The following is a 22,070-nucleotide window of genomic DNA, read 5'->3' as shown; positions in this document are numbered from 1 at the left end:
TTTATCTGAACTTACCTCCATCCAGGAGGTCATTTTAGTGGACTCAAACTATATGGTTTTGAACAATACAACAGGGCAAATCTGCCCTCATCAATCCTTAAAATGTGATTTTTCCACATGTTTATACTCAAAATAAAATTAAGATCATTTTGTCACATTTATCCTAATATAATAGTGGAAATGGGTGTATTTAATAAAAAATAAAGTGAAGTTGCAATCCTTATTAGGCCATATCTGTTCTTACTGACATATGTTACCATTGGTTAATAACATTATTTTTATGTTGGTCAACAATGTTTTATTTGGGCAGATCCTATTATATTGTTTGCTATTCTAAAAGTGTTTTGTTCCAACCTTTAACTTTTGTTTTTGATACTGTAACTGACTACCATGTTGAACTCTCTCATAGGTAGTGATATTTTTCAGGTTTATTTTCTGAGTTTTCTAGGCAATCATGTCATCTGGAAATCTCCAATATTTGTATTCCCATTTTATTGTTCTTGTCTTATTACGTTGACTAGAACCTTTTGATGAAAAAAAAATAATCAAATAACCATGGTGTGCATTCTTAGAAGGCTTCTAGTGCTATAGCAGTAATTATATTGTTGACTATGAGATTGCAATAAATACTTATGTTTTACTAAAACTCATAACAGGAATGAATGAATGTTGATGTTAAAAAAAACCTGTCTTGAATCTATTAGTTGATGGTACATTTTTGTTTTTCTCTTGATTTATTGATTTGGTAAACTATTTTAATAGTTTTTCTATTAGGCAATTATTTTTTTCAGTTGTGGAATAAGTTGTTTTTGTAATAGTGAACTATTCATGTAATTTACTGCTGGATTCATTTTCCTATATTTTAGGAGATTTTCTTCTATGCTCATAACTAAGATTGATGTGCTATTACCTTTAGATTATTCTAATATCTTCAAATACAGACTGAAAAACTCTCCAGATATTTTATTCTCTGGAACAATTTTAAGTATATAGAGATTTTTTTGTATAACCATCATCAATTTGTCTTAACAATATCAACTGCCTTAATACTGATTTAAATGTTTTATTTTTTTCCCATTTTCCATTGCTCTGGTTACTTGAATTTAGCATAAAAATTATGCAGGATCTTGTTAAAAGGCAATTTCCTTGTTTCAGTCTTAAAATTCTTGTTTACTTTCTTTAAAATACCAAAAATAATTCTGACCCAGGTTGTCAGTGCACCATTCTTTCAGAAACACTTTTTTTTTTTTTGCTCTAATAATGCCTTGGACTCTGTTTAGGATGCCAAAGTTTTGCAGATATTCTCTTTTGGAAATTATGCTACATACAGATCATTACCAAAGGAAAATTCTTCCTCTGTGTCCACTTGGTGCTTTTCCCTTCCTGCTTTCCTCTGATGCTGTGATATTGGTCATGGAGTCCAGGTACCAGTTTTTCTATTACTACACTCATTCAAACAAGGCAATATCTACCTGGACTTTCTGGTCTAACTGTTGTTCTTCCCTTCCAATCATTCTCTGTGATGGTGACGGTAGCGCTTCTTAGTCATATGAAGTAAGTCCATTAGATTGTAAGTTCCATGAGGGTGGGGACCATATTGTTCATGTTTATGTCTTAAGTATCTCTTAAGTTACTTGAGACCTATTAGGGACCTATTCCTGTTCAATGCCTGAATGAAGGTCCCCAGTTCTTTCTTTGGTACAAACCTTAAGGACTCTGAGTCGATAGTGTAGTGGAATAGATAAAGTCATCTTCCTTTCCTTAGGTTATAACTATTTTGAGGATGCAAAACTTGGGTTTGTGGTGAGCTGAATCCTCGTAAGCTCTTATTCCAACTTGGTCTACCTTGTGATTAATGATCATTCCCTGCAGCGGTTTTTTTTTTTTTTTTTTTTTCAGTTTTATTAATTTGGATGTGTTTGTTTATTTGCACCATCTCCCCATGATTTAATGAACATTTAGAAAAAAATCCAGTACTGTTGATTGATTTAATTTTTACAGTGTTGCTATGACTTGGGTAAGGCCACCATCAACTTTATTTTATAGAGAAAAAACTTCAATTCAAATAATTTTAGCGACTTGCCCAAATTTATAGCTAGTACTGAGACAGAATTGGGACACTGGTCCTTCTGTTACTACTTCTTGCTTCCTGCCTCCTCATCAAGTTAGTTCTTCATTATTAGGAGAGTTCTAGGTCACCTGCAAAGTCTTACAAAAGAGGACTGCAAACACCAAACCCACACAGGGGCACTGAGAAGTGTTTGTTTAATACTGCCCTTTGATTCTTGACTCTAAACCAGGTTCCTGTCCATTTCCAAATATTCACTCTTAACTTCAGGTAACTAAATTATTTAACAGAGCTACCATTCAAGTGGAACCTTGTAAAACAATAAATTAAAAAATAAGCCTACCATTAATTTCTCATTTAAAAAAATTAGTTTCACCAGTTCATGCTCAAGTGCTTCCAAAGGCCTTCTACCTGGCTTCCAATCTTTACTACATACACAAAAAATAACCTCACTTTAAATACTTTGGAGTCCTTCCTAAAGCATTTCCCAACATCTTTTTGCCCATCTTATTCTTTTCATAATTATGCAAGCCTAACTTTCTCACCTCTTTTAGTTGGTAACATCTTATAAGGAGGCAGAGATTAATTCTGGAGACTTTCAATAGCATTCTCTGCATCTTAAAAATAAAATTTTAAATAATGTCATTTTCAGAAAGGGAAACCAGCTATTATTATATGCATATGTATATATATATATACACATATATATATATATACACATATATATGTGTTTAAATAGATATATGTTTATATATAGTACATGTACATATATATATATATGTTTAAATAGATATATATTTTTATATAGTGACGATAGATAGATAGATAGACAGATGTAATGGTAATGAGGAAAGAACCTGGGGTGCTAATCACTCATCAATTTTCTTTCATTCTGGATAATGCTGATACCCCTCAATAATAGCATTTATGCTTTTGTCACTCCTTGGTAATCACAGCTTGCTGGTAGCTGGAAATAACAGATTTGTGGTTTCCATGGGAAAACAATTTACAAGTCCACCCAGGAGTACTTTTTTATTCAAGTCTCTCTTCAGTTTGAAAACTCATGTCCTCATGTCAATGTTCATTTTCAGGACCTACTCTCTGTACTTCCCCATTTTTCTAAAAATAATTAAATTTAAGCAATCCCAATTTAACTTAAGCCTATGCACAGGAAGCAAAACATAAAGAAAGCTAGAATAAGTATTTAGCTTTATTTAGGTATAAAGATACACTTTTTTCACCCTTAAATTGCAAAAAGATTTTGCTTCTTCATACCTTGGCCCAACTGCATGGTGGCGGGCAGGTCTGGATCAAGTAGGTATATATACATACTCATACAGGGTATAAAGATATATATATACACAAATATATGAACATGCATAAATGTAAACATACGTTCGTAAAGTATAAAGCTGTTAGCCACAGGAAGGCGGATAAACTTACATAATAACGACTACAGGTAGCATGGCCTCACCACAAGCCTAACGGCCTCCCAATCAAAACTCATAACAACTACAACATGTAAACCCTCTTTGCTTTTTCTGTATGCATATAAGATAAGAAGAGGATAGAAGACACCATGTAATTTCTAACTCAGATTGGACTCTTGCACCAGTCATTTTAAAGCCTTGAAGGAAAAATATAACAATGCTCCCACAGCCCAGGATTGCTAGGAATGGGCGGCATGATTAAATAGCAAAGCCCAGTTTGGGAAGAAATGTGTGTGTTTTGGGGGAGGAAGCTATTGGGTGTCAAATAGTCAGGGCATGATCAACAGATGCCAGTTGTTAGTATGAAACTGGAAATTACACAAAGACTTCCATATGCAATGAAAGAAGCACCTTTTAGTTTTATTGAATTCTTTGCACCAATGTCATAAGATTTTAAATCAGTTCTGCAAGCCCTCTCCCATTCTGCACCTCAAAAGTCATAGATCAGTAATAGGCACAGCTCACTGGGGACACACATTTCTTTAGGATTTATTTTATTACTTAATATTCTTACTTAAGTAACATATATGATTTTAATAGATAAATCATACTGGGTTGAATACAGTTAAAGACATGGTCCCACAATTTGGAGAAAGAGGGGGAAACAGTCACAAATAGAATTTCACTCAATAAATATTACAATAAATCTAATGGGTTTTCTAGAGAAACTGAATTTTTTTCCACAATAGTTTGTTGGTATGTTCATTTATTTGTTTATTTTGTAGTGAAGTATAACAGCTAAGAGGGATAAGAGCACAGACTTTGGAATCAGATGATATGCATCTGATTATCAGATTTCCTAACATTTATTCTCTGTAAAATGTGGATATTATTTCCATTAACAGGTTATGAAAATTAAAGAAGATACTTTCTACGTGAGACAAACAACTGGACAATGGCAAATAACTTTTTTCTGGTATGTTGGTAGCTTAAAAATATTCCTAGAATAAACACTTATAAAGGGAAAAACAAAAACTGTGGATCACTGATGCCAATTTGATGTAGTTGATTCCTCCAAGATATTTGCTTAGGAAAAATGAGGATATAAGGCAATAAATAACTTCACTGTTTACCCCAGAAAACTCCTACAGATCAATTTATTGGGGACAACAGCCCATTTACCTAGGCAAACACATCACTTATTTATAAGACATTAAGACTTGCATTGTCTTTTTACTTATTACTCATTAAGAGTTCAAAACCCTCACTTTGCTGTGTCCGCCAATGCTAAGTGACATCCTTTTTCACCATGAAAGATCCCTCTTACACCACTTGAGCCCTTATTCCAAAGCCTAATAAATATCTCACTTCTAACATCATCTTCTGAAGCATTGCTAATGCTTACTCACTAACTTCAGGGAGTTTAAATAAACTTAGTTTTGCTTCATTTACAAGCATCTGGTGACATGTCAATTATTTAAACAACAGTATAAAGGAAATTATCCTACATCTGCTGATTTATAACGTAATTATTTTTACTCAATCATAGAAGATGCAGGCCTAGATTGTCATTTTTAACACTGCATGGTATTCTTCTATATATTCCTCTATGTTAACAGTGCACCATTTTCTCACAATTCTCTTACATACATAAATGGATTTTTAGGTTTTGTTGGTTTATTATGAAAAAATAAGAAAAAAATCATGCACTTTTCTAATAAGTAATAAATATATTGTCTATATTTTTACTAAATAACATAAAATCTAAATGTCAAATCAATTTAAACCTATGTATATGACAAACAACATAGCAGTAATCTAAAAATCTGGTTATCATCTTATTTTAACAGTCAAATAAGTTTCTCTCAGAGTACTTTCCCAATACTTTTTTCCCAAACTGTCCAAGAAGGTAGAAAATGATACAGTTAAAACATGAAACTGTTACACTACAGAAACATTTGCTGTCAGTTTTGTCAGGAAAATTATCCAAAAGTTGGAAGTAAGCAAAAGAGATTACTAGATGTTCTTTTAATAAAATGCTGACTTTGTATTTTCTGTGCATTTTTACCACCATGGAGGAACAGACCTTAGTAAGCAAAGTTGTGTCAAGTAGACATGCAAAGAATCTCCACCCAACAAAAGAGAAAGCTCCAAAGGTTAATGCACATGGACCCGTAGGACTTCTGGAGGTGGGGCTGCTAACCCAACCACCTTATTATGACATTGCCTGGAAATACCTAGCTTCTTCAATACTCTACCAGTTTTAAATTAGTACTGTTTCCCTCCTTAATCAATGAGTTGAATGTAAGTTTTGACAAGTTTTCATTTCGTATTTGGATGAGGGACATGATCTTTTAACCTTTTGAAAATTGTACTCTAACAGTTCCTCCTCTAATAAGGGCTTCTTATTAATTACCAGCATAATTTAAGTTGTCCCAAATGCTTTGGAAAACAATTTGGTATTTATATTATAAAATAAACCAAAGGTTCTATAAAATTCCAATCAAAATCACATGGGCAATGTTGTGGAACTTGATAAGCTGATTCTATAGAGGGTGAAAGATTAAACTAAATAAGACATTTGTGAAGAAGAATAAAGAGTAGATATTTTCCCTACCTGATATCAAGACTTATGATCCTACAGTAATTAAAAGATTATAAGTATAGCACCGAGAAAGAAAAATTGATTCGTGGAATAAAACAGTCAAGAAATTGACTCATGCATATATTGAATATTATTATGTAACAAAAAGAGTATGACAGGTCAATAGTAAAAAGAGGAACTTTCAATAAATTGATTTTTTAAACAGTTATCCAAATAGGAAAAAAAAGTGAAATTGGACCCCTATCTCACACCATATGGATTAAATCACCTTTACATAGATTAAGGAAACTTTTAAACTCTTATTAAAAAATAATGGTGAGGGCTCCCCTGGTGGTGCAGTGGTTGAGAGTCCGTCTGCCGATGCAGGGGACACGGGTTCGTGCCCCCATCTGGGAAGATCCCACATGCCGCGGAGCGGCTGCACCCGTGAGCCATGGCCGCTGAGCCTGCGCGTCCGGAGCCTGTGCTCCGCAATGGGAGAGGCCACAACAGTGAGAGGCCCGTGTACCGCAAAAAAAAAAAAAAGTAGAAGAAATGGCAGGTACAAAGGGAAAAAAAATGTGAGAAAAAGTATAGTACACTTATGGAATTAAAAGAAGTTAAAATGGCTAGAGCACAGGAAGTGTATCAGGTAATAGCAATATGGGAAAGCAGGGAGGTAGAGAAGAAGCCAGATAATTAAAAGAACTTGAATAGAAGCCAAGAAATGTGTTAATAAACAGTGACAGTACCATGGAGGAGCTACTTATTGAAAATACCCAAGCACTCCACTGAACATACAGATGTATTACCTCATTTAATTCTCAAGACATACCCTTAATGGTACTATTACTATTTCCATTTTACAGATTAGGAGACAGAGGCATTTGCCCAAAATCACACAAATCCTACATGGTGGACCTAGCATTCACAACCAGGCAGTCTAACTCCCATACGCCTAAGCCTGATGATATATGAGCTTTAACCAAGAAAGAAACATCGTGGTATATAAATCAAATTTACTTTTCTTTTTGCTATTTTTTACTGAGATAAAGGATGGATTTTAAGGACAGAAGGGAATGAATGAGCTAAGGATACCCAGGAGGAGTAAACTGTGATGAGAAATTTTAACATCTACTATCTTAGCAACTTTTTTTAAGATCTACTATCTTAGCAACTTTCAAATATGCTATACAGTATTTTAAACTACAGTCACCATGTTGTATATTACATGCCCAGGACATTTATTTTACAGCTGGAGGTCTGTACTTTGACCATCTCCACCCCAAATTTACTTTTTATTTTTTAAGTTATTGTATTTTTTTTCTGATTACAAAATATAGTAAAACGGATTATAAAATATACAACCATAGCTGATAGACATTTTTGGAATTTATTGGATTAAATTTTATTTACACAAGAAATACTGCCTAACAATTTCACCTTCAACTATTTTAGTTTAGTAAATAAATATTATTCCTAAGACTGTACCATGATTAAGTACCATATAACTGAATTTGGTAGACATGGAATTTTGGCACCCAGACCGCTCTCCTTCAATGATAGCTGGATAATTGCTAGCTCTAAGCTGCTACAGGCTCTGCCTCGGTTGCAATGAGCCAGCCTACCTGAGATCACACCTTTCACAACCCAAACTCTTATCAAGAGTTTGTTCTTATCAAACTCTTACCAAACTCTTATCTTCTCTGCTTCCAGAGAATCCGATAAGAGACACTGGAAATTACTTTAGATAGATTGTCTATGAGTTTAACGGTAACTCAACTTGATCAAAAAGCAAGCAACTGATTGTGATTACATTGGCAACGTATAGATAACAGCAAACTGCTTTATCACAAAAAAAGACTTCAAAGTAACTCAGGATTTTGCTTCTGACAATATGGTAAAACATATTCCATAAACTCTTCCCAAATGAAATACCTTGAGAAGCTAAATAAATTATTAAACGCACACGCACACACACACCACACCACTTTTTTAATGTGTATATCTTAGTTAGTAGGAAAGTAAGGGAAATCCTTAGAAGCCAGAAAAGACAAGAAATTAAGAAACCAGAGATATAAGTTAGCATTAAATCTGCTGTTCACCCTGGTGCTTTCTGCCAATTTTTGATGATATGGAGTTTCTATTTTGATAGACAGGAGACCTGGCAAAGAAATCTCCCACAGAAATCCCCTAGAAAGAACCAGGGTTATTGAAAAGGCAATGTACATCATCAGTGCATGAACTAAGGAAAATCTCTTATAGCAGAAGAGGATGTGAATGCACTTAGCCGTCTTGGCCATGCATTGATCCGTACTGAAAGAAATAAAGAGACACTGAGACTTGCTGTATTCATTTTCTAGAGCTGCCATTACAAAATACTTGGGTGACTTAAACAACAGAAATTTATTTTCTCATAATTCTGGAGGCTGGAAGTCTAAGATCAAGGTGCCAGCAGGTTGATTTCTCCTGAGGCCTTTCTCCTTGGCTGGCAGAGGGCACCTTCTGACTGTGTCCTCATGGGATCTTCCCTCTGAGTTCAAGCATCCGTGCTGCCTCTGTGTGAGCAAATTTCCCCTTTTTACAAGGACACCAGTCAGACTGGATTAGGGCCCATCCTGATGGCCTCATTTTAACTTAATTACCCCTTTAAAGGCCCTGTCTCCAAATACAGTCACGTTCTGAAGTACTGAGGATTAGGGCTTCAACATAACGAATGTTGTAGGGCACAATTCAGCCCATAACACTTACAAACAATAAACCTAAAATCATTGGCTTCAATTCCTCACCTCTTCTTCTTTCTTAAGCCTATTCCACTTCTCCACCAAATCTGCAATCATCAAGGTCACCAGTGACCTCTACGTGGCACGATGCAGAAATCAGGTCATCTAACCTATTCTATCAGCATTGGGCAGAGTCGATCACTTCCTCATCCTTGAATCCCTTTCTTCACTCTATTCTCTTGGTTTTCTTCCACCTTACAGTTTACTCCTCCTGGGTATCCTTGGCTCATTCATTCCCTTCTGTCCTTAAAATCCATCCTTTTGCAGCTATACTCAAAGAGTAATGAATCTCTATGCCCAAGTTTGCCAAATTTATATATCCCACCCACTCCTCTCTCCTAAACTCATACATTCAAATTCAACTGCCTACTCAACTTTTCTACCGGGATCTCTAGTGGATGTCTCCAACTTGGCATAACCAAGACCTAAATTTCTGATTTTTTCCCCTGGAATCTTCTCCCAATCTGAGCTGATGTTAAATCCATGCTTCTGGTGGTACACACAAAAGTCATGTAGTTATACCCGAATCCTCTTTTCACTTGAGCATATATTAATATTATTCTCCAGAGTTCTTCGAGCAGTACAAATCTTTTAGCAGAATAAGAAAGAAGAAACTTTTTTAAAAAAATGCTTATAATCAACATGTTTGGTCAACACCAGCTTGCAAGAATGACCTAAAGATATTTAAACCTGCCTGCAGGTTAAAATTGATTTTCAAGGCAAGGTATGGAAAAACAAAGTGAAACAAAACTTCAAGTGATAAATATAAATATCGAACCCAACTGGAAACTTCATCCATGTATCAATCTAGAAAAATAGGTGCAAAATATTTCACATCACTGAAAGAACTGTGATGTGCAAAGTCTTCTATCCTGAGCCATGACCTTTAATTAGATACCACTGCAAATACTGCCAGATTAGATACCTAGGGATGTATAGTGAGACGGAGGGAAGTATTGGAAAGGAAATAACCACCCACTTTCTTCTTCCCATCACCTTATTGTGTCTGAGAAAGGAGATACTCTGATCTACCTGCTAATTTTCCCTATGCTATCCCCTCGCTCCCCCCAATTAATTCCAATTCTATCATCCAGAGTTCTATAAAAATTCAGGATTGGTTTGAGGATAAAATTTGTCATCGCACAGTTACTTAAAGCCTCACTAAATCGCAAGCTCCACTAGAGCGATACTTATCAGCTTTTGCTTATAACTGTTTGCCCAGGGCCTAGAATAGAGTGGATGTTCACTAATATATATGGAGTGAAAAATTATTTGGCAGTAGTTGCTGCTGACACCACGTTAGCATCCAAAGTTGACAACTATCAGCATGCAGTGGCTGGCAATCTGTGGCTACTGCCATCTGGCATCTATGCTGGGCAACAAGAACTCCCAAGTTACCTTGCTCCAAAAGGAAGAACACATTTGTCAGTTTGCAAATGCATGCTTCTGATTTGCTGTGGATAATACGGATACTCTAGCATGCCATAGTCCCTCTTTACTTTCTCAACCAGACTTAATTATCATACGAGTTACTGGGCTTTTAAATTTGTGGGTCCACTACTTTTCAATAAAAAATATTCAGCTGGATCTTAAGAAAAATGAACAGCTCAAACTAATTAAGCTTTCTTTTGCCTTCCTTCTCCACCTTGCTCTGCTTCCTTCAGTTCTCATTTCAGATGCCACCCCAACCTCCTTCCTCACCAAAGTCTTTAAGTGACACACATGTATTTTTGCTTAGCGCACTCGATTCCTTTGACCATAGTGCTTATTATAATGTATCAGAATGATCTTTTGAAAGGTGTCTATCCATCAAATAAACCTTACAGAGCACAAACCTAGTTCTATGGCATAGAACACAGAAATGTAAAAGAAGGAAAAAGTTAACTTTTAAACAATATTTACATAATTAGAAATTGGGTCCATTTACATTTTGAAAATGTATACCCTCCTTGAGCAAAGCAGAAACCGCTTAGCTTAGTGCTTTGCAAGAATAAAGAGCAAAAATAGACTGAAATAGACAGGAAGCTACCAAGTACCAGATGGAATGCATCATTAATAACATCGAACTATAAGCCTCATCAAGAGTTGATTTGAGGGCATGTTTCTTGCTGTGTGTCCCTCCAAAGCTGCTAGTAATGGCTTTGCTTGGCTCTAAAATTGTGAGCGCAGGAACTATGTCTATTTTGCTCATTTTGATTGTGTTCTCAGAAGCTAACACAGTGCCAGGTACACATAACAGGTACTCAATATATTTGCTGAGTGTTGAATGAATTTTGCTATAAAAGTTTGCTTTTTGCTCGTTATTATTTACATTCTTATCTGCCAAATCATATTGTCAATTTAAAATCTCTTCTGAAGATGTTTCTAATTTTCCATCATCCTTCCTTTACACATTCTGATGTGGAGGCATATTTGAAATTTCCACCCAGTATTTCCTTCAACCTTCACTCCTCAATATTTTCTTCTCTGTGGGAGAAGTACTATTGAAAATACATATATTTTTCTTTCTGATACTTTCAGAATAACTATTGCACTTCACAAAAATTACTGATAAAATGTGGCTAAAAATGTGTACCATGTGAATATTGACTTATATATTTACTTAAATATTTAAATAAGTACATGTACAGTATTTGAATAGTAATTTACATATTTAACTAATCAGTGGCATCTCTATATTTATATAAAAATATAAGATAGTCGATTTCCATTTATTCATTTCTGTTGGATATTTTTCTTTTACATATTAATAAATCATTAAATTCCAAAAGTATCACTTTGGTAATTCTGCCAAAACATGGCTTTTAGAATCGTGAAACTATTTGCCCCTGAAATGAAACATGTAAGATATCTCTCAGATCAAATAAGTCTGAATTACAATCATCAGTTTTTAAGAGGGAAACAAAAATGAATAGAGCTCATCTCAAAGAACAAATGAAACAAAGCCACAATGGATGACAGAATCCATCCCAGATGGATGGATTGAACCTCTTGTCAGAACCCAAGTCTCTGGTCCAGGGAAATTGAAAAATATGTTTTAAAGTACTAAAAAAAAAAAAAATTGGGGAAAATTCTGGGTCCTGGCTCACGATCATTGACAATATTCATGGAAAGGAACTATGAGGATGGTTGTAAAGCATTTGTAGCATTTTTTAGATGAAAGCAATTTTACTAGCAACCACAGCTATGGGTATAACTACAGCATGACCCTTTCAAGGATCCTGAGGTTTGTCACCAGAACTCAGAAAGCTGCCACCTCACATTCTAATCCCTATTAAGAAGGCTTCCAACTCTAAATATCAATACAAGGCTTTTAGTTTTCTGTTAAAAGATAGTCATTCTACACTATAAAATAGATGATAAGCTCAAGAATACTAATACCATGCAAACTTGCTTACCACTCTAGTATTTATGAAAATATGAATATTTCATTTTTATATTTATAACAGTTGAGCAAGCACTGGCTCGCCATTAGCAAGGAAGGTGTTCCTTAGAATTAGAAAAAAGTTGAAGTGTAATTAAAGCCTGATTATAGATACATCTTGTGAAAATAACTGAGATTCAATTGTAATGGAATTTTTCTTCTTAATGATGAAATCATATTTTCCCTCATTTAAAGAAAAAATGGAAATGCCAAGAATATGTGTAGTTTTATCTAACAACCAAAGAATATAAAGATCTCTATAATTATATTTAACAATATGTTTATGCAGAAAGAATCTCTACTTGGCAATTCCATTTCAAACCAGCTTTCACTTTCTCCATGCATATCCGACAATTCTACCCTTTTTTTCTTATTAAACTTGTTTGTAAATGTACTTGGTATTAATTCATGTTAACAAAAGTTAAAATTAAAGTGAAAAAATTAATTTTGTTGTCCATAAATGTTATAGGTCTCTTATATACAAATGCTGAAAGATACTACATATGCAAAAAGTATTATTAATAGAGATGCCAGCAGTTTCTGATGAAGAACAGATTTACATATACCAAAAGAATGTTATAATTTATACAAAGAGTCAGTAAAATCTGCAGTAATGAAGTTACTAAATCTTACATATTTATGCTTTGACTCAAAAAACTTGCAGATGCCTGAATTGACTATATTATTTGATATGTGTTATATCACTTAAGACTTCAGCTTGCAATTGAGGAAACAAACCTATTCAAACTATCTTAAATTAAAAAGGAATTTAAACTCATTCATAATTGAAAAGTGCCAGCCTGGGACTGACTGACGGAATGGCTTGAAGCAGGAGCTCATCAATTTCACTGACTTTATTTTTCTCCATCTCCCAGGCTTCATTTCCCTTACTTTATCCTGAAACGGATTTTCCTTTATGGTAATTAGATCTCTACAACTGCTTCAGAAATTTCATCTGTTCATGTGAAGTGCAGAGAAGAAGAAGCAAGTCTTTACCAGAATCTCATTGACCACAGGGTGTCAATGGATCTGATTGTGCCATATATCCATCCCTAAAATAAACACTGAGTTCAGGGGATGAAGTTCTCTGATTGGCTTAGCCTTGGCCATATTCTTCGGTCTCAAATCTGGAGCTTAATTAGGGGTGGGGTGGAGGGAGGAAGGCACTAAAGCCCATGGACTGAGATGGAGGAATAGGTGGTTTTCCAGAGAGAAATCAAGAATCAAGATAAAAAATGAGCAACTGGGGCTTCCCTGATGGCGCAGTGGTTGAGAGTCCGCCTGCCGATGCAGGGGACACAGCTTCGTGCCCCGGTCCGGGAGGATCCCACACGCCGCGGAGCGGCTGGGCCCGTGGGCCATGGCCGCTAAGCCTGCGCGTCCGGAGCCTGTGCTCTGCAACTGGAGAGGCCACAACAGTGAGAGGCCCGCGTACCACAAAAAAGAAAAAAAAAAGAGCAACTGGATGCCAGTGGCAATACGATGTATGATATGATGCAAATTATACGATGTAAAACAATACAGTTCACATTAAAATCACACATAATCAGATTTATTTTCAGTGCTAAGCAAGATCTTCATGTTCCTATATCTTAAATATCGTTATCATAAATAATATTGAAAAATGACATTAGAAGTGCATTAGGACATTTCTATCTTGATTTAATATTTGGGGTGTCAGCTTATTACGGCAGTTCCTAGCTATCAAAATTTCATTTTGCATACATCTCTAGCTACAAATAGGAAAATCAAATTAGATATAATTTTGTGTTAAACTGTCCCCTAGCTTAGAGAAAATTAAGTTAAATAAAATGCCAGGTTTCAACTTTTATAAATACAGGGGGTGTTTTGTTATATAATCTTCAGTTTTTACATCTATTTTATATTGTTATGACTGGAGTAGAGAAAGCAAAGGAAGGTGATCATGGAAAGGTGTCAGGGTTTCATAAGCCACATTAAGGAGTTTGAAATTGGACTTTAAAGGTAACGGGGAGCCATTTAGATAGAGAATTATTTGTTATGTCTGTGGTTTTTGATAGTTCTAATCAGTATAGACATTGCATTTAAAGGGTCAAGGTTAAATATGAGGAAACTCCAGTAGTCCAGGAAAAAGGTGATGTTAAGTAAATTTAAAAACGAACACTTATTTAGGGCTACAAATAAGACAATTTGGTGATTTGTTGTATATCAAGGTCCCTGTGGAGAAAAGAAGTCAAATTTGACTCCCAGATTTCTAGCTCAAGCATCTGATTAGATGTGGGTGTCATTTAACAGGAAATCAAATATCAGAAAAGTGATATTTCAGTGATTTTTAGTTGTTGAATAGCTAGTGAAGAGATAGAAAATGACAAAATCAACATTCTCAGTAGTTTCACGGTCATTTGTGGATTTTCACAAAGCAGCAAAAAAATATGAGTCTTTAGGGCGAGTTTTCAGCTGAGGTTGAACAAGATGCTCTAACTTCTTTTATATATATATATTTTAATATATTTTATATATATATATATATATATATATATATATATAAAACTTCTCATACTTTGAACAAGTGCCTTTTCTATGGTCTATTTAGTGTCATGTTTTTTGCATTTTGTGTGCTTTTTGTTGGTGATTTCGCTGTTCAAAATAACCCTCAAGCCACAATGCTGAAGTACTGTCTGGGTTCCTAGATGCCAGGCTGGGATGTACTTTATGGAGAAAATATGCTTGTTAGATAAGCTTCATTCAGGAATAAATTAGTGTTATTGGCTGTGAGTTCAATGTTCCTTCAGAAAAAGGAAGTTCACTGATCTGTATGTGAGCCTGCTCTGGAAAATGTCTAATTGAGATCTATAGTGTATGATGAAGCTATGGAAAAGTTGGAAAACTGGCTAAATGTGTGGATTCATGAGATGTGAACAACGAGATGTTCACACATGCATACCTGTATACAAATTATATATACAGTTAACCCTTAAACAATGCAGGGGTTAGAGATCGGTCAAAAATTCACTGGTAACTTTACAGTCGGCCCTCTGTATCCTTGAACTTAACCAACCACAGACCACGTACTACTGTAATTTTTACCATTTAAAAAAATCCACATACAAGTGGACCCACGCAGTTCAATCCTGTGTTGTTCAAGGGTCAACTGTATATATATTATATAAACATAGTTATAATATGAAGTTATCACTTGTACTAATCCTTGATCAGGACCTATCTTGTAGTTATACTTGGATAGTATAATGTATTCTTGTCTGTTCTTTAAATGTTACCAACACAAAGGCACTAACAGCCTTATACATTTTTACATTCCCCACAGTGTGTTGGTTCTACAGTATACCCCTCAAAATTTCCTGTTGAAGAAACAAAGGGTTTTTTGAAATGGCAAATTATCTTTTATTCATTTTAATGGGAATGGAAAAGGTAGACCTCAGAGCATTTATGAGCCATTTATTAGCTTCAGTAATTTGTCTTTTGTTATCAAAGTATAAGGTTTTACTACCACAAAGGCTGAAAGTACACACATAGAAATCTATCACACGAAAATAAAGTTGGTTAAAATTAACTGAAATGTGTTCCGAATTATTCACACATAATGACACTTTACTAGCAAAAGAGGGTGACCTAAAATCAATGGTATTAATAATCTAACAAATTTCCCCAAAATGAGGCCGTTATCTTTACAGTTTCAAGTACTTTAAAAGCTGCTTGAATTTCTTTCACAGGGAAGAATATTAATAGGAAACCATTATTCCGCTTATAAATCAGCATGTGTCCTTTGAAAGCAGCATATATTTCTAGCATATGAAGGATATATTCTTAATAACGCAGAATCTTTCATTTAAATAAAAAAATAAAGTTGCAATTTGAAAAGTTTCCATTACTTTAAATAATTGAATGTGAAACAAAGTTCCTGATGCACATGAAGGAACATAATTCATATAAAGAAATACATGAAGCTTCAAGTTGAATTCATTTCTCACTGTAATCTGCAGATGTTCAAATGATTTTTTAATTTGTTTAGTTCAGCAGTTGCCATGAAAAGATCCAATCTGTAGGTCAAGAAACTATTCAAGAAACCTGTTTTTACACTTATGCATCTTCAACAATTACATAGCTCAAGCACTTTGTCCTAAGTATGTGCAAGGCAAGTTGACAAATATGGGTAAAAGGAAACAGAAGGAAAAAACAATCCCAAATGACTAATAAGAGGAAAAAATTTTCATCACCAATAAAAATTTTCATCTCCAAAATGTACTTGTATTAGATTAGTCATAAATACCATCTTAATATATGTCTGCTATATGCTAAGAATGTATTTTTTATTATTTTTATTGTTGTATACAACTAATGTACAACATTAAGCTAGTTCAGGTGTACTACATAATGATTTGACATTTGCATACATTAAGAAATGATCACCAGGATAGGTATAGGAACCATCTTTCACCGCACAATGTTATTACAATATATGACCATATTCCTTATGCTATATATTATATCCCTGTGACTTACTTATTATAAAACTGGAGGTTTGTACCTTCTAACCCCTTCACCTATTTTGCCCACCACTCTCCATTCTGGCACCCACTGGTTTCTTCTCTGCATCTATGAGTCTGTTTTCACTTTGTTTTGCTTATTTCTTTTGGTTTTTAGATTCCACATATAAGCGAGTTTGTGTGTTGTCTTTCACTGTCTGACTTATCTCACTCAGCATAATACCCTAGTCACAAAAAGATTTCTCCTTTTTTATGGCTGAGTTACATTTTATTGTGTGTGTGTGTGTATACTATATATCACCTCTTCTTTATCCATTCATCTATCAATGGACACTTAGGTTGCTTCCATATCTTGCCCATTGTGAATAATGCTGCAATGAACATTAGAGTGTATACATCTTTTTGAATTAGTTTTTTATTTTCTTCAGGTAAATACCCAGAATTGAAAGTGCTGGATCATAGGGCATTTCTATTTTTAATTTTTTGAGGACTCTCCGTACTTCGTTCCATAGTGGCTTCACAAATTCACATGCTCACCAATAGTACACTAGTGTTCCCTTTTCTCCACATTTTCATCAACATTTGTTATTGGTAGTCTTTTTGACGATAGCCATTCTGTCAGATGTGAGGTGGTATCTCATTGTGGTTTTGATTTGTATTTCCCCATTTAGTGATGTTGAGCATCTTTTCAGTTACCTGTTGGCCATTTGTAAGTCTTCTTTGAAAAAATGTCTATTTAGGTCTTCTGCCCACTTTTTAATCAGGTTATTTGCATTTTTGTATGAGTTCTTTGTATATTTTAGATATTAACCCCTTTACTGGATATATGGTTTGCAAATATCTTCTATTCAGCAGGCAGCCTTTCTGTCTTGTTGATAGTTTCCTTCCCTGTCCCAAAGCTTTTCAGTTTGATGTAGTCTCATTTGTTTATTTTTGTTTCCTTTGCCTGAGGAGACAGATCCAAAAAATATTCCTAAGACTGAGGTCAGAGTGCACTGCCTGTGTTTTCTTCTAGAAGCTTTATGATTTCAAGTCTTACATTTAAGTATTTAATCGGTTTTGAATTAATTTTTTATATAGTGTGAGAAAGTATTGTGTTGGCCAAAAAGTTTGTTCGGGTTTTCTGTAACATCTTATGGAAAACCCAAACAAACTTTTTGGCCAACCCAATAGTTCAGCTTGATTCTTCACTGTAGCTGTCTAGTTTTCTCAACACCATTTACTGAAGAGGCTCTCTTTTTCTCATTGTATATTCTTGCCTCCTTTGTTATGGGTCAATTGAACACATAAGTGTGGTTTTATTTCTGGGCTCTCCACTCTGTTCCACAGATTTATGTGTCTGTTTTTGTGACAGCACCACAGTACTTTGATTACTGTAGCTTTGTAGTACAGTTTAAAATCAGGGAGTGTGATACCTCCAGCTTTGTTCTTTTCTCTCAAGATCGTTTTGGATATTCAGGGTCTTGTGTGTTTCTATACAAACTTTAGAATTATTTGTTCAAGTTCTGTGAAAAACACCGTTGGTATTTTGATAGGGAATGCACTGAATATGTCTTGGGTAGTATAGTCATATTAACAATACTAATTCTTCCAATCCATGAGTATGTATATCCGTTTGTATTGTCTTCAATGTCTTTCAACAGCATCTCACAGTTTTCCAAGTACAGATGTTTTACCTCCTTGGTTAGATTTAGTTCTAGGCATTTTATTCTTTCTGGTGCAATTGTAGATGGGATTTTCTTAATTTTTTTCTGATAGTTTGTCATTAGCATATAGAAATTCAACAGATTTCTGTATACTAACTTTGTATCCTGCAAATTTACTGAATTCATCAATGAGCTCTAATAATTTTGTGTGGAGTCTTTAGCTCTTTAGGAATTTCTACATATAGAATCAAGTCATCTGCAAAGACAGTTTTACTTCTTCCATTCCAATTTGGATTCCTTTTATTTCTTTTTTTCTTGACTGATTGCTGTGGTTAGGACTTCTAAAACTATATTGAGTAAAAGTGGTGAGAGTGGGCATCCATGTCTTGTTCCTGACCTTAGAGAAAATGCTTTCAGCTTTTCACCATTAAGTATGATGTTAGCTGTGGGTTTGTCATATATGGCCCTTATTATGTTGAAGCCTATTCTCTCTGTACCCTCTATACTTTGTTGAGAATTTTTATCATAAATAGACATTGAATGTTATCAAAAGCTTTCCTTCATCTATAAAGATGATCATATAATTTTTATACTTCAGTTTGTTAGTGTAGTGTATTAGGTTGATTGACTTGCAGATATTGAAACATTCTTACATCATGAGAGGAAATCTCACGTGGTGAGAGTTTATTATCCTTTTAATGTATTGTTGAATTTGGTTTGCTAATAATGGTTGAGGATTTTTGCATCTATGTCTATCAGAGACATTGGGCTATAATTTTCTCTTTTTGTGGTGTCTTTTCTGGTTTTGGTATCAGGGTGGAGCTGACCTTGTACAATGAGCTTGGAAGCCCTCTTTCCACTTCAGTTTTTTGGAACAGTTTGAGAAGGATAGGTGTTAACTCTTGTTTAAATGTTTGGTAGAATTCACCTGTGAAGCCATCTGGTCCTGGACTTACGTTTGTTGGGAGTTTTTAAATTACTGACTCAATTCCATTCCTGGTAATATCTGTTCAAATTTTCTATCTGTTCATGACTCAGTTTTGGAAGATTGTATGTTTCTAGGAATTTATCCATTTCTTCTAAATTGTCCATTTTATTAGTATATAATTGTTCATAGTAATTTCTTAGGATCCTCTGTATTTCTGTGGTGTCAGTCATAACTTGTCTTCTTTCATTTATGATTTTATAGATTTGGACCATGTCTCCTTTTTTCTTGATGAGTCTGGCTAAACGTTTATCAAGTTTATCTCTTCAAAGACTAAGTTTTCTACTTTTTTTTTTTAACTCTCTATTTCATTTACTTCTGCTCTGATCTTTATTCTGCCTTTATACTAACTCTGGGTTTAGTTTGTTCTTCTATTTCCAGTTTGTTTAAGGTTGGATTATTTATTTGAGATTTTTCTTGTTTCCTGAGGTAGGCTTGTATCACTATAATAAACTTCCCTCTTAGAACTGCTTTTGCTTCATGCCATAGATTTTGAACCAGTGTATTTCTGTTTCTGTTTGTCTCCAGGTATTTTTCAAATTTCCTCTTTGATTTCTTTGGTGAACCACAGGTTGTTTAGTAGCATATTGCTGACCCTCTATGTGTTTGTATTTTTTGCAGTTTTTCTAGTAGTTGATTTCTAGTCTTAGACTATTGTGGTTGCCAAAGATATTTGATATGATTTCAATCTTAATAATTTTATCAATACTTGTTTTGTGTCCCAGTATGTGATCTATCCTGGAGAATGTTCCATGTGTACTTGAAAAGAGTGTGTATTCTGCTGCTTTTGGATAGAATGTTCTATAAAAACCTATTAAGTCCAACTGGTCTAACATGTCATTTACTGCCAGTGTTTCCTTATTAATTCTGTCTGGATAATCTGTCCATTGATGTAAGTAGGGTATTAAAGTTCCCTACTATTATTGTGTCACTGTAAATTTCTCCCTTCATGTTTGGTCCCAGAGGTCTCGTAAATTATCCTCATTTTTAAAAATTCTATTTTCTTTTTTCTGTTCAGCATAGGTGATTTCCATTACTCTTTTAATTCTCTGATCCATTCCTCTGTATCATCTAATCTACCATTGATCCCCTCTAATGTATTTTTTATTTCAATTGTTTATTTTTCAGCTCTGTTTAGCTATTCTTTATATTCTCTAACTCTTTGTTAAAATTCTCACTGTGCTCATCTATTCTTCTGCAGAGTTCATTGAGCACCTTTATGATCATTACTTTAAATTCTTTATTGGATAGATTGCTTTCCTCCACCTCATTTAGTTATTTTTCTGAAGTTTAATTTTGTCCCCTCATTTGGAACATATTCCTCTATCTCTTTGTTTTGCCAAATTATCTGTATTTATTTCTATGCATTAGGTAGGTTGGTTACATTTCCTGATCTTGGAGAAATGGCCTTATGTAGGAGATGTCCTATGAGGCCCAGCAACACTCTCCCATCTGGTCACCAGAGCTGTATGATCTAGGGGTGCCCCCTATGTGGACTGTGTGGGCCCACCCATTGCAGCAGGTCCAACTTCTCTGGGTGCACTGTAGGCAGGGCTGGCCCCTGGCCTGGTTGGCTGCCAGGTTCTGCCCTTTACTGTGGTCACAGGCCAGCTGGTGGGCGGGACCAGTTCCTAGTGCAGCTGGCTGTGGGGCCCAGGAGATCTTGGGGCTGTGTTGGCCCATTATTTGGTGTGGCCAGGTCTGAGGGCAGCTGGCTATGGGGGCCAGGGACCCCCTGGCTGGTGCTGGCCCACCGATGAGCAGGGTTGGGTCCTGGTCACTGGCTGTAGGGCCCAGGTTGAGCCTGGGGCTGGTGCTGACCTGCTGGTGAGGGGGTAAGCCCCCAGCACTAAAAAGATAGAGGGAGAATTCCCAAAATGGTGCTTGCCAGCCCCAGTGTCCTTGTGGTAGAATGAGCTCCACAAAATGACTGCTGCCAGTATCTACATCCCCAAGGGGAGTTCAAGTTGCTTCCTGCATCTCTGGGAGGACTGCCAAGATGAGCAAGCGGTCTGACCCAGGCTTCTTTCAAATACTGCCTGTGCACTGAAACTCTGAGCATGTGAGATTTTGTGCATGCAAAGAGCAAAGTCTGTTTCCTACAGCCCTCTGGCTCTCCCATAGGTAAGCCCTGCTGGCCTCAAAGCCAGACATTCTGGGGACTTGTCTCCTAAGTGCAGGATTTCCAGGCTGGAGAGCCCAATGTGAGGCTCAGATCCCTTGCTCCTTGAACCTCTGCAATTGTGATTATCCCCTCACTCATGGGTTGCCTACTGTGGGGTGTGGGTGTTAACTATAGCACGTCTCATTATGGTTGGTTCCTTCTTTATAACTTTAATTGTGGAAAATGTTTTCTGCTCGTCTTCAGGTCTTTCTCATCAATATTTGCGCTATAAATACTTGTAATTTTGGTGTGTCTCTGGGAGGGGGTGAGCTCAGGGTCTTCCTGCTCCACCATTTTAGCCACACACTTGGCATTTTTTTTCTAATATTACAAAATAACTAAGAATTATTATTCTCATTATACAAATGAGGCAGATGGGGCTCAGGAAGTTCAGTATTTACCCAAGGTCACACTGCTAGTAAGTCATGAAGCTGGAATCTAAAAGAAGTGCAACTTTGCAATGAAAATAAAATGAATCTTGAAGACTTACCCCCATGTTTCT

General features: G+C 35.4%; 1 protein-coding gene across 1 annotated transcript in view; it reads right to left on the bottom strand.

Moving 5' to 3' along the window:
- Positions 1 to 22,070, bottom strand: part of KCNT2 (potassium sodium-activated channel subfamily T member 2) — a 281,133-nt gene that overhangs the window by 257,060 nt on the left and 2,003 nt on the right. The window contains exon 2 of the mRNA XM_027122465.1: positions 20,915 to 21,253. Coding sequence (XP_026978266.1) covers positions 20,915 to 21,253 — 339 coding nt within the window. The remainder of the gene's footprint in view (positions 1 to 20,914; positions 21,254 to 22,070) is intronic.

Source organism: Aethalodelphis obliquidens, unplaced genomic scaffold, assembly GCF_003676395.1.
Source record: "Aethalodelphis obliquidens isolate GAN/ISIS:26980383/991018 unplaced genomic scaffold, ASM367639v1 scaffold24, whole genome shotgun sequence".
Classification (NCBI taxonomy): Eukaryota; Metazoa; Chordata; class Mammalia; order Artiodactyla; family Delphinidae; genus Aethalodelphis; species Aethalodelphis obliquidens.
This window is presented reverse-complemented; position numbering and strand designations above follow the sequence as displayed.